The sequence below is a fragment of the Gekko japonicus genome, unplaced genomic scaffold (assembly GCF_001447785.1).
Source record: "Gekko japonicus isolate JY-2015 unplaced genomic scaffold, Gekko_japonicus_V1.1 scaffold662, whole genome shotgun sequence".
Lineage (NCBI taxonomy): Eukaryota > Metazoa > Chordata > Lepidosauria > Squamata > Gekkonidae > Gekko > Gekko japonicus.
The window spans coordinates 308-12237 of NW_015164202.1; the positions used below are offsets into that span (position 1 = coordinate 308).

At 48.3% G+C, this 11930-nt stretch overlaps 1 protein-coding gene across 1 annotated transcript; it reads right to left on the reverse strand.

Moving 5' to 3' along the window:
- Positions 1 to 7967: 7967 nt before the first annotated feature.
- Positions 7968 to 10335, reverse strand: ANKRD63 (ankyrin repeat domain 63). Its single transcript, XM_015408391.1, has 3 exons — positions 9810 to 10335; positions 9376 to 9600; positions 7968 to 8113 (listed from the first exon to the last, which is right to left on the reverse strand). The coding sequence occupies exons 1-3, from the start codon at positions 10333 to 10335 to the stop codon at positions 7968 to 7970; spliced, it is 897 nt and encodes a 298-aa protein (XP_015263877.1).
- Positions 10336 to 11930: the final 1595 nt, after the last annotated feature.

The following is an 11930-nucleotide window of genomic DNA, read 5'->3' on the forward strand; positions in this document are numbered from 1 at the left end:
GTAGTCGGTCCGCGAAAGACGAGTGGTCCGGGGCCACAATCAACACGTCGTCTAGAAACGGTTGAACTCCGGGGATTCCTTTAAGGAGGGAATCCATGAACGATTGAAAAATCCCGGGTTGGACTTTTTCGCAAGAGTCCAGGGCCCCAGCGAGACCACCTCCGATTTCCTGGCGGCTCTGCGGAGCCTGGCGACCCGGTGCTCCTTCCCCAGCCTCGACGATACTCCTGAACCAGTTCCTCATTGGACTCCGGGAGCCCAAGCTGCAGAGGAAACTTGTGAGCCAGGATGAACTGAGCCTGGAGAAGACCATCCGGGAGGCCGCAGTGTACGAACAGGCGCGACAAGACCGCCGCGTCAAGGCGGTCCACCGCACCCAATGCTCCGACATCTTGGACGAGGACGACGTGCTCCAAGTCTGACAGCGGCCCGCAACCTCGAAGCCGGCCAAGGCTCCGAACACCACGACCCAGTGCGCCAGCTGTGGGGAAGGCCATGAGCGCAAATTGTGCCGGTTCCGGACCGCGGTCTGCCGGACCTGCAACAAATCAGGCCACATCGCCAAGGTTTGCTGCTCCAAGGGACCCCGTCCGAAAGCGCACCAGACCACGCCGGAGCAGCCCAGCGACCTCCACACTGTATCGGCTACCTTTCCGCAACACCAGGTCTGTAACTTACCCCCCGACGGACCCCGCAAGTTGCATGTCACAGTCCTGATCGAGGGGTCCCCCTGCCGCATGGAGATCGACACCGGGTCGACCTACTCCATTATCTCCGTGGATATGTTCCGCGCGCTGTGTCCCAGGGGGGGGGCCACCCTTCAGAAGTCACGGGGTTTTCGGTTACGGGACTTTAATAAGAACCCCGTGGCGGTGCGGGGCTGGGGCAAGTTCCGGGTGCAGTTCCAGGACTACAAAGGCACCCTAGACCTGCTAGTGGTCGATAGGCCCCTGGACAGCCTCCTCGGGCTCTCTTGGTTCGAGGCCCTGGGACTCTCGGTGAACGGGGTCCACCAGATCAGGGCACAGGACTTTGGCGCGGTGTGTGCGGAATTTCCCCGGGTCTTCGATGGCACATTGGGACGTTATTCCGGGGCCCCCATATCCTTGGACCTAGACCCAGCGGTGCGGCCTATCCACATCAAGGCCCGGCTACCGCCGATCTCCATGAAGCCGAAAATTGAGGTGGAACTAGACCGCCTCGTGGAGCAAGGGGTCCTGGAACCAGTCATGTTGGCTAGATGGGAGACGCCTATCGTCACCCCTGTTAAACCTAACGGGGAGGTGCGCATATGTGCTGATTATAAATGCACCTTAAACAAAGCCCTGCAAGCTCACGCGTATCCTGTGCCGGTGGTGAGCCATGTGCTAGCGGCTTTGGCGGGGGCCCGGGTTTTCGGCAAATTGGACTTGGTGCAGGCGTATCAGCAGCTATCGGTTGATGCCACCACCGCTGAGGCACAAACCATCGCCACGCACAAGGGGGCGTTCAAGGTGCACCGTCTACAGTTTGGGGTCTCAGTCGCGCCCGGGATTTTGCAGTCTTTCATGGATTCCCTCCTTAAAGGAATCCCCGGAGTTCAACCGTTTCTAGATGACGTGTTGATTGCGGCCCCGGACCACTCGTCTTTCGCGGACCGACTACGGGCGGTGCTCCATCGTTTCGACTCGGCGGGCCTCAAGGTAAAGCGGGAAAAGTGTCTACTCGGTGTGCCAAGCGCAGAGTTCCTGGGATTCGTGGTCGATGCATCCGGACTCCACCCCTCCGCAGACAAGGTCAAGGCCATCACGCATGCTCCGGCCCCGAAATCCAAGGCAGAGCTACAGGCTTTCCTGTGGCTGCTGAACTTCTATCATTCCTTTTTGCCCCTAAAAGCCGCGGTAGCGGAGCCACTCCACTGCCTCCTGGACAAGTCAGCACTCTCTAACTCTGCTATATTCAGCAAAACATTTAAAGGAACACAACCAATTAACTGAAATCATTACACAGGGTGTGATTCACACTTAACAGCAGCCCTCAGGTTAGCCCCACATAACCACTACTATGAAATACTATGACTACCCTTGTCGCCATTACTGTGACGTCACGACCTGGTGTTCAGGCTTTCCATATATAGGAGGTGGTGACTGAGGCCACTCAGAAAATGTTGGGAAATTGCAAGCTATTTACCCTCCTACTATAAGTAAGGTGTTTCTGCATTTTTCTGCTTCCATGAAGTGGAGGACAGTCAAAAAACAGTAGCAAACCCATCAGTGGGTGGAATGGTGTCCACAGTTGGGTTTGCTACCCTTTCCCCCTCTTTTCTTTTACCCCTTTTTTCCAGCCATGGTGGGGATCATTGTTCCATGTCAGATAGCTGGAACTGAATATTTACTATTTGGCCTGGGAAGGAAATTATATGGGAAGGAAACCATACCAGATATTTCTAAACACTGAAGTTTAGATACTAGGGGTTCTACAGCATTCTTTCCAGATCCTTCATGTTTCTGCTTTCACAATGTGTGTTAAGGTTTCACTTTCTTGCATATTACTCTGTAATCTCCTATTAATTGCCAATGCCTACCCATTTAAATATGTCAGCATATTTATGAAATGATGTAGATCTGTATATTGAATCAAACTAGTTAAACCTAAAGCTATTTTCTCATATGTTCATTGGGGGGAGTGCCTGGGGCAATTGTCCACAAAATTCTTCAGATCAAAACACCAGCTTTTATCAATCCCCCCTTGTTTCTTTCTCCATATCCCAGAGACATGTTTCATTTCTTCTCCCCTGAGTTCATGATGCAGCAAGGCTTTGTCATTAGTTGGGCATTGTTTTCTTTCTTTCTACTAGTACTAGACTTTTTTTTCATCTATAATCATAATAATGTCCATAAGCCAAAGAAATGTGGAAACTCCTTGGTAACTGTACACTATGGCTCACTCTGGGAGCATAAAAGAGTTTTCATGGAAAAATAAAACTGTGAAGATCATTCACTGGGTAAAATATAAATCACACCAACAAGATCTCCATTAACAGTACAAAGTACAAGAGAGGAATATGTAGTCTAGGTTTCTTTGAGAATAGAAAGTAGTATTGCCAATAATACTCCCTTCTGTTTTGTTCAAAGAAAACACACACATTGGCTGATACATTTGTGTCATGCCTGCAGTACTGTAAATAAAATCAGACAGTTCCAAAAAGATTTACAAGCACTAATGAAAATTCTAGTGCACTGCTATCAGAGTCAGAAAGACCAGAAGATATTTTCTTCCTTTCCTCTTTTCTCTTATCTGTGTCAGAGAACCAAAGCAAAATACTTCATTTATTTTTCAAAAATATCTGCTGGAAATTTAAAGATTTCTAGTAAGTTGACATTCTTTTATCACACAGAGCAGGCTTAATCAATCAAAGTATTACAGAGTGTTATAGATTTTGCAAGTTTACAGAACATACACACAGGAAAAAAACTGTAATACAAAATCCCACAGTTCACCTGTTTCAGTACACATATGGAGTTCTGCTCATGCCAGGACTGTCAAATTTCTACACACACAATAAGCACATTTATCATACATACATGGGGCTTATACCATGCATGCGTGCTATCTTGTATCAAACATGCAGCAGCTGTTATGACTGTAGAAGAACAGTCTTGTTGTAACATTTTTCTCTATGAGGTAAGGGGGCTGGTAAGTCTCTCCTGTCATGTTATTTCTTATTCCTGACTGCAGAAGCATGAACCTGTAATCCTGGGGTTTTTTTAAGAGTTCACCTGTGAGTACAAATTCTTCTACTTAAATTCTTAACTCAGCTGTTTCAGCAAATTTCAATACATTAAAATGTGCATGTTCTATGCTTTTCCTTTTGAATATTTAGTGTTACAATATATGTACTGTTAAAATATAATTGATGGCAATATATCTCCCTATGTGTAAATAGCATCTGAAAATTTAACTATACAAATTATTTTATTTATTAAAGTAGATTTATCAGGCCACCCTTCCCTGCAAGTAGGGCTCAGGGCGGCTTACAACAGTGTAAATACAATAAACAATATTTATTTATTTATTTCATTAGGCTTATATCCCACCCTCCCCACATTGTAGGCTCAGGGTGGGTTCCAAACATATAGATCCTCAGCTAGTGCAGATTTACAATAAAAGCATATTTCAAAAAATCCAATAAAATCACAACACTCTAAAACAACAACATGCCTTAAAATACATTAATTCCTGTGATGCTGTGGTTCTAGTTGGCTTCTAAGATCTGCGGTCACTGGAGGGGGGTCTAGAATGAGGTAGAATGCCCATCGTTACAACTAAAGGCCTCGCAGAAAAGCCCCATCTTACAGGCCCTGAGAAACTGTAACAGGTCCTGCAGGCCCTGATTTAATAAGGTAGCTCATTCCACCAGGCAAGTTGGACATCCCTAGGGCCAGGGACTACCAGGAGATGCTAGTTTGTAGAATACAATGTTCTACAGGGCTCATATGGGGAGAGTTAAACCAAGTTAAAACCAACATTAAAATACCTATAGTATATTAGCAAATAAAACAATACACTTCCCAAGATGGTGGAAGAGAGATTTTAATTCCCTCATGCCGCCTAGGGGGGAAGGGGGTTGCAGAGGGTGGGTGGGTGTGAAAGTGCCAGATTTTATACTGTCCTGTCACAGTCCTCAGCCAAATGTCTGGTTGGACATCTCTGCCTTGCATGCCCTGCAGAAAGATAGTAAATCCCACAGGGCATGAATATTCTCTGGCAGAGAGTTCCACCAGACAGAGGCCAGGGCTCAAAACCCCCTGACCCTAGCTGAGGACAGCTGGATCTCTCTCAGGCCAGGGACCACCAAAAAGTTCTTATTCCTGTGGACCACCACATAGTTCTTTATTATTTCTATTTCTATTTTGGATTTATAAATCACCCAATCCCTGTATACACAGGCTCAGACAATGTACAACAAAAAATGTATGACAAAGTTAAAATCAATAAAAACAACAATCAATTAATTTCAAATGGCATCTGAAATTTTCTTCATAACCCCACTTTGGACTGTGTTGCTGTCTTGCACGCAGGGCAAGAGGGGAGCCGACGCAAAGTGATAGAGTGAAAAGGGAGGGTGCCAGCCATGGTGTGGGAAATGGGAAGTTGTGTAACTGCCAGCCATGATGGAAACCATTGCTGTTGTCAACCAAAGGCCCGGCAGAACATCTCTGCCTTACAGGCCTTGTGGAATTGCATTAAGTCCTGCAGGGCCTGGTATTTGGCAGAGGTCGGATCCAGGGCTGTCAAGGACAGCAGGATATCTTTGGGGCCAGGGACCACCAGTAGATTGTTCTGCGTGGAGCATAATGCTATCCTGGGGACATATCAGAGGAGGCAGTCCTGAAGATACACAGGTCCCAGACCACTCAAGGCCTTGAAGGTCAAGACCAAAACCTTGAACCTGACACAGTATTCCACTGGGAGCCAGTGTAGCTGGCGTAACCCAGGTTGCATGTGTCTGTGGCCTTCCCATCACATTTAAATATTTAAAAGCCCGAACTGACTGCAAAGTGCTTCCCTTTAAAACAAACATTTCTACACTGTTGAATCCTTGCAGCATCATGATATAAACCCCTTACAAAAGCACCTAAGAAACATATTGCAAGATAAGATCCCGTGTTAAAGGACATCCCATTTGAAATAAGAAGGAAGAGGAGGAAGTACAGAGACTTGGTGATATTTTTACAAAAGAAAAAATCCCCTACAGATGGTTAGTACCTGAATGTGCAATCTTCACAAAAATTTGACTCTGTTGAAAAGGCACAAGAATTTCTGCATCTACATAGTCGTCCATCAGGAGAGGTTGAAGCTGAGAAAGAATGCAGCACCAAAGGCAGCAAAGAAGAAGGGGAAGCGGCAACTTCAGACGAGGATGAGGACTCTGAATTAGGGGCAGCTGCCCTGAAGACAAGCTATCATTTGAGAAAGCCAAAGTATAAAAAATAAGATGTTATCACACTCTGAAAGCTCTTAAAAAGTATTGTTATAAGTCTTATATTGCTTTTTTAGAAGTCAGAAATAGAGGTGTTTAAAGTCATATTATTAGTATAAATTGATTGTCAGATGACCACATTCAAGGAAATTGAATTGAATTATGTGCTATAAGCTAAATTTGTTAAGCAGTTTGCATGACCACCATCTCTTGGGTTTTTAGTGGGTTTTCTTTACTTTCACCCATAGTATGTAGTTCCCTGCCTTGATTTTTGTTGTAGTTTTTATAGTGTATAGAAAATGCATATAAAAAAAATCCCCTACAGGGGGCACAAAAAAAAAGAAAAAGAAAATCCCAACATGACTGCCTTTCCCCTCCCCAGACCAAACAATTCCACATTGATGGATCTCTGTAGCTGGGAGTTTTATCTTCAAATATGCAATCATTCAGCAACTCCAGGTCAGTTATCAGGTTTAAGAACAATGACCAGAGAAGGGGTGGCCCAATTTGCTTTCGCCCAAAAGATGAAAGACACCAGACTGGCCATTATGAGGGCAAGGGCTTTCTCGGTGGCATCTCCACACTGGTGAAACGAGCTCCCGGAGGACATCAGGGCCCTGTGGGACCTTTTACAGTTCTGCAGGGCCTGTAAAATGGAGCTCTTTCACCAGGCCTTTGATTTGGAGCTGCCACTGACCATTGCAAACTGAATATACCACAGCCCTATATAACAACGCCAGATATGGCCTCTCCATCAGACCATTTACAGAAACTCCCGCCTTCAGTTTACACTAGCACTTTATCTAATTGTTCTTATTTAAATTTTTATTGTATTTTATTGTATTTTAACCTCTGTAAGCTGCCTTGAGCCAGTCTGCACTGGCAGGGTGGGATACAAATTGAAAATAATAAATAAATCAATGTAAGAGCCACATGGAATAAAAGTGAAATGTTTGAGAGTTGCAAGACATGAACAAATATCACACACACATTTTTATTGGAAAAGAATATGTGAATTTGCTTTTTAGTAGTACTAAATGAGACTGCCAGAAATAAAAACAAAAGGGGTAAAAACAGATATTGATCATGATATTTATTTGCCCAATGATATGTATTTGTTTGCTAATGATATTTATTTGTCTAAGAAAGAGAGAGAGAGAGAGGTGGAAAGAAAGAATGAAAGAGGCGGAAAGAGAGAGAGAGAAAGAGAATAGATGGGGGAGGGCAGGAGAGGTGGAAAGAAAGCAACTTTCACTTTAAATGAATCCTGCAAGCCCCCCCCCCCGGCTGGCTTGACTTGGAGAAGGTATTTAAAGAAAGAAATGCCTTCTCCAAGCTGGCCAGAGGCTTTGAGAATGCATTTAAAGTTTCTTTCTTTTCTGCTTCCCCCCCCCCCACACACACCTTAAGCCTACTCAGGGAGGGGAACACTGGCTGGGGAAGGGAAGTCCAATTGAGGAGGCATGCCTTCCCTTTGCTTCCCCAGCTGTCCTGCCAGGAGCCACACAATATGTGTGAAAGAGTCACATGTGGCTCCCGAGCCACAGTTTGGCCACCCCTGGACCAGAGCAGGGCCGTAGCTAAAGCCTTCCTAGTGGGGAGGCCCTGGGGAAAGCGAGGGGGCCAGAGTGAGTGTGTGTGTGCGCGCGAGAAGCGCGCGTGCACCACACACACATCACCCGGAAGTGACTTAATGCCCTCCCCCCTTCTCTCTCTCCAAGCTCCCCCCTCCTTTGTGGCTGCTTATCTCTTTCTTTCCCCCCTGTTCTCTAGCATCTCCCCCAAGAAAGAGCGAAATATGCCGCCGCACACGTCCCGACCATTTTGAGAGGAGCCTGACGGCCCTCCGCAGGGCGCATGCACTCGTTTAAACAACACCCGCACACTCAAACACGCGGTGGCAGCCACTGAAGGCGAAAACAACATTGCGCACTGGGCTTCTGCCAGCGGGCCGAGCAATGCGAGTCGCGCCTCCTCCTCCTCCTCCCCCGGCCTCCCCAAGTGGCTAAAGCTGCCCGTCTCTTAACTGGGCCAACCAGCGCCGGCTGCCAGGGCTTCCTTCTCGTTCCCTCGGTCGCCTCTCCGAGCCTCGCTCGGCCTCGCAGCCCTGCCCGTGCCCCCTGACTGTCAGGGTCCTGGGCAGCATCGTCACTGCGCGAGGAGACAAGGCGCACGGCGACCTAGCGTCCACTATCGGCCCCACTGAGCTGAGCGGCCCTGCAGGACCGGCTCGGAGCACAGCAGGGGCTGCTCGGCGTGACTAGCTCCAGAGCCGTTTTCACTTCCTGGTCTGCTCCTCCATGCAGCAACAGGTCTCTAACGCATCACATGGCCACGGGGCAAGCAAAGCGCCACACAGACAGTTGGATTTCTGCTGCTCAGAGTTGTCAGAGAAGAAGGGAGCAGCTTCCCCAGGGACAGGAAGCAGTTGCACTTCAAGCAGTCTCCATTGTACTCGCCCTCCCCCCAGCCTAAACACGTGTGTGATACGATCCTACCGTTGCTTCTGTTCGGGGAAGCACAGGAAACAAAGCACAGGCTCCAAAAGAGGAAGCCCCCAGTACTTAAGAGCAGTGCTCCCTCTAAGCTGTGGAGTCTTGTGAACAAAAATCCTACTTGGTGAGCTGCCGGCACTCAAGTGGTTAGCCAGCGATTGGGCTGCTGCATCAATGAGTTTGCTCTGGAGCCATCGTCCTGAGCTAAGACAGAAATGTGTGAGCCGGAGGCTAAAAAACTGTGAGCTAGCTCACACTTATTCAGCTTAGAGGGAACAGTGCTTAAGAGTCCTTACCAAACGACACCCACACCCATCTCTCATCCCCTTCTTCTCTCTTCCACAGAGCAACGCCCCCCCCTGCTTTCCTCCGATAAACTCCCCGCCCGAAATCAGTTCATCTTGAGGTTTAAAAACCGAGTTGGCTTTTTCTTCCAAAGGTAAAAGATAAAGAGAATTACCTTGCAGTCAGAGGCACAGATTCAGCGTTCGTATTTCATTCAGAAAACCTTAAAAGAGAAAGCGGGAAATCACCTGATGCCTCTTGCTGTTTCTCCACTCGTGTTTTACTATAGAGCCGAGGTCAAATCTCCTGCGCGCGCTCAGATTCAAAATCCCAGGTTCTCTCTCTCTCTGAAGGGAGGAACATTTTGCATTGGTTCAATACTGGACATGTGACTGCTAGCTCCGCCCACAGCTGGCTCGCACTCTGGCTATTTAAAATCTGTGTATACTGAAGGAGCAGTTTGCCTCGAAAGACCTGCAGCAGCGCAAGAGCTTTTTTGTTGTTGTTCTCCAGCTACAGGCAAAAATTAGATTTATATCAAGGCACCTAGCAGCCCAGGAGGCTCTGGCAGTCAGGCGCTGTGGCTCTGCGGACCAGCGGGCGGCCTCTGAGGGACTGGGCTCCCTGGCCCACTTCTGAGGGCGGCTTGCTCGGCGCCGAATCCTGGGGCAGCCGCCGCCGCTGCGTCGCCTCGGCCTCCTCCTCTGAGCGCCGTCAGCCACCCGCCACGTGCACCGAGGAAGTGGCGCCGGCTGCAGTGCTGAGGACCGGCTCCTCCGGCAGGATGTGGATCAAGGCGCCGGCGGCTCGCAGCGCCCGCACGCACTGGCCGTGCCCACCGCGTGGGCCCCATGCAGGCTACGGGCCTGGACCAGAGGTTTATGTTAGTAAAAAGTTACTTAATCCCATAGATGTTTCTGTTCAAGTCTTAAAGTCAAATATGTTCAGCAGCTGTAATATCTTTTGTCATTATTAAACAGCCCACTCAAAACATTAAGTCAAACTGGCAAACATGATAAATTCCTTTGCATCCTCCACCCAAAAAGAATGTAAACATATAAGTGTACCCTTCTCACTAGGCAGTAGCTGAAGGAGTAATATAGGTCTTTCCAGCAAGCCAGGGTGCATCGTGAGAGGCTCGGCGCGCTCCAGGCACAGCTGCCCGAGGCGTCGGAAGGCGCGCAGGAGCCACTCGACCACGGCGGTGCGGCCGGCCGAGGCGGCGTACATGAGCGGGCTCCAGCCTCGCGCGTCCACGGCGTCCGGGTCGGCGCCGAACTGCACCAGCAGCTGGGTGGCGTCCAGGTGGCCGCGCTCGCAGGCCAGGCTGAGGGCGCTGCGCCCGGCGTCGTCGCGCAGATTGACGGCGGCGCCGCGCTCCAGCAGCATCCGCGCGAAGGCCAAGCGCCACGCCGGGTCCTGCAGTGCCACGGCGAACATGAGCGGCGTGCGGCCCCGCTCCGCCCGGCAGTCCACGATGCTCCCGTCCAGGGCGTCCAGCACGAAGCGGCCCAGGTGCAGCCGGCCCGCCCGCATCGCCTCCAGGAAGGTCCGCGTGGCCGCCCCCGGACCGAGGTCCCGCGGCTTCAGCATGGCCGGACCCCGGCGGCGACTCCGGACGGCTGCGACTCCCCGGAGCCGCTTTATAGCCTCGCCTCAAGTCGCCATGGCAATGGTTGCCTTCCAGCGCTGGGAGAGGCACGCTCGCCGCCGCCTTGCCAGGCTGGGGCGTCAAGGGGGCTCCTTCTCTCCAGCCGGCTCGCCTAACTCCCCGCCCACACCCCGGCCGGGTGAAGCCTTCACACGTTACGAGCTTAGGTGGATACAGTGGAGTTTAGTGAGTGTATTTCTAACAGGCGAGGTGACGGGCACCAGAGGCATGCAGGGCCATTCTTCATGACTAGCTTTTAAGTTAATCTGTTTGTATCTAATGAATATATATTATTTTGAAAAATGGTCAATATATGGCAATAAAGGTTGTGACAATGACGACAACGACAAATGGTCTTTGACTGTAAATAAAGATCATTCATTCATTCATTCATTTATTCATTCATTCAAACTGGCAAACATGAGAAATTCCTTCGCATCCCCCACCCAAAAAGGATGTAAACAGATAAGTGTACCATTCTCATTGGGCAGTAGCTGAAGGAGTAATATAGGTCTTTCCAGCAAGCCAGAGTGAATCATGATGCTAGTAAAACATTGTCTCAGCACAGCAGAAGTTATATTTGGTTCTGTTACCTAATATTGCACTTGGAAAATTTAAAACGTTCTTCAAGAGGACATGCTCCTTTGGAGGGGGGGGGATAGTGAGGCTTTTGCTTAACTTTTTGCAAACAATCTGAGTCTCCAAGAGATGAGTTCAACCTACTAGTATGAGTCATCATACTATGATCATTACAGATCATTGCCTCCAACTATTGCCACTTCGGCAGTCATTTTCCAGAAGTGATCAGAGGAAATGGCCTGTGGTGACTCACCAAATGGAAGCAGAGTCTCTTAAGCGATAACATTATTCACAGGGTAAATACTTGCCCTCAATCTCTTTTGAACACAGAAATGTTATCCACAAGGCTATCAAGTTATTTACAGGTAAAATAAACTATTAGCAGAGTTGGCTTTCACTGGAAATTTAAGAAAATATACCACATTTTTTCTCCCCAATGAGGACCAAAAGCAGTTTATCACATCATTTCCCCCCACTCCTCATTCTTACAATGGTAGGTTAGGCTGAGAGTGTGTGATGAATTCAAGGTCACCTAGCAAGCTTCCATAGCAGAGTGGGGACTTGAACCTGGTTCTCCCAGGTCTTTCTCTGACACTCTTACCAATATACAACAATCATGATTTGCTGTTGCAAGAAGTAGGAATAGTGACCCAACTGGTTTTGGCTCACACAGATCACAATAAAGCCACAGGACTTGTTTTGGGGTTTGTTCTTGTCAGCACTTCATTGTCTAGAAAAAAGGTAAAATATGAAGCAGCTATGGAAATACCAACCCAGAAGCACATTTCTGAACAGTATTCATATTAAATGTTCTATAAATATAAAAGAGCCAGAAAGACACTAAAGTTTGTAAAAGGAAAACATCTAGAATTTTTTGCAGTGCATAATTTGCTTTCATTACTGAAGCAAAACAAAAAAACAAAGGAGTCCAGCAAAAACAAAACAGGAATATCAAAAA

What these genes read in the sequence shown, in the direction of transcription:
- ANKRD63 (XM_015408391.1), bottom strand. Translation starts at nt 10,335, where the DNA reads ATGCTGAAGCCGCGGGACCTCGGTCCGGGGGCGGCCACGCGGACCTTC. An exon ending in GCTACTGCCTAGTGAGAAGG is followed by an intron (nt 9,601 to 9,809) that starts GTACACTTATAT and finishes CCAGGCCCGTAG; the next exon opens with CCTGCATGGGGCCCACGCGG. An exon ending in CGAGCAAGCCGCCCTCAGAA is followed by an intron (nt 8,114 to 9,375) that starts GTGGGCCAGGGA and finishes CTCCTCGCGCAG; the next exon opens with TGACGATGCTGCCCAGGACC.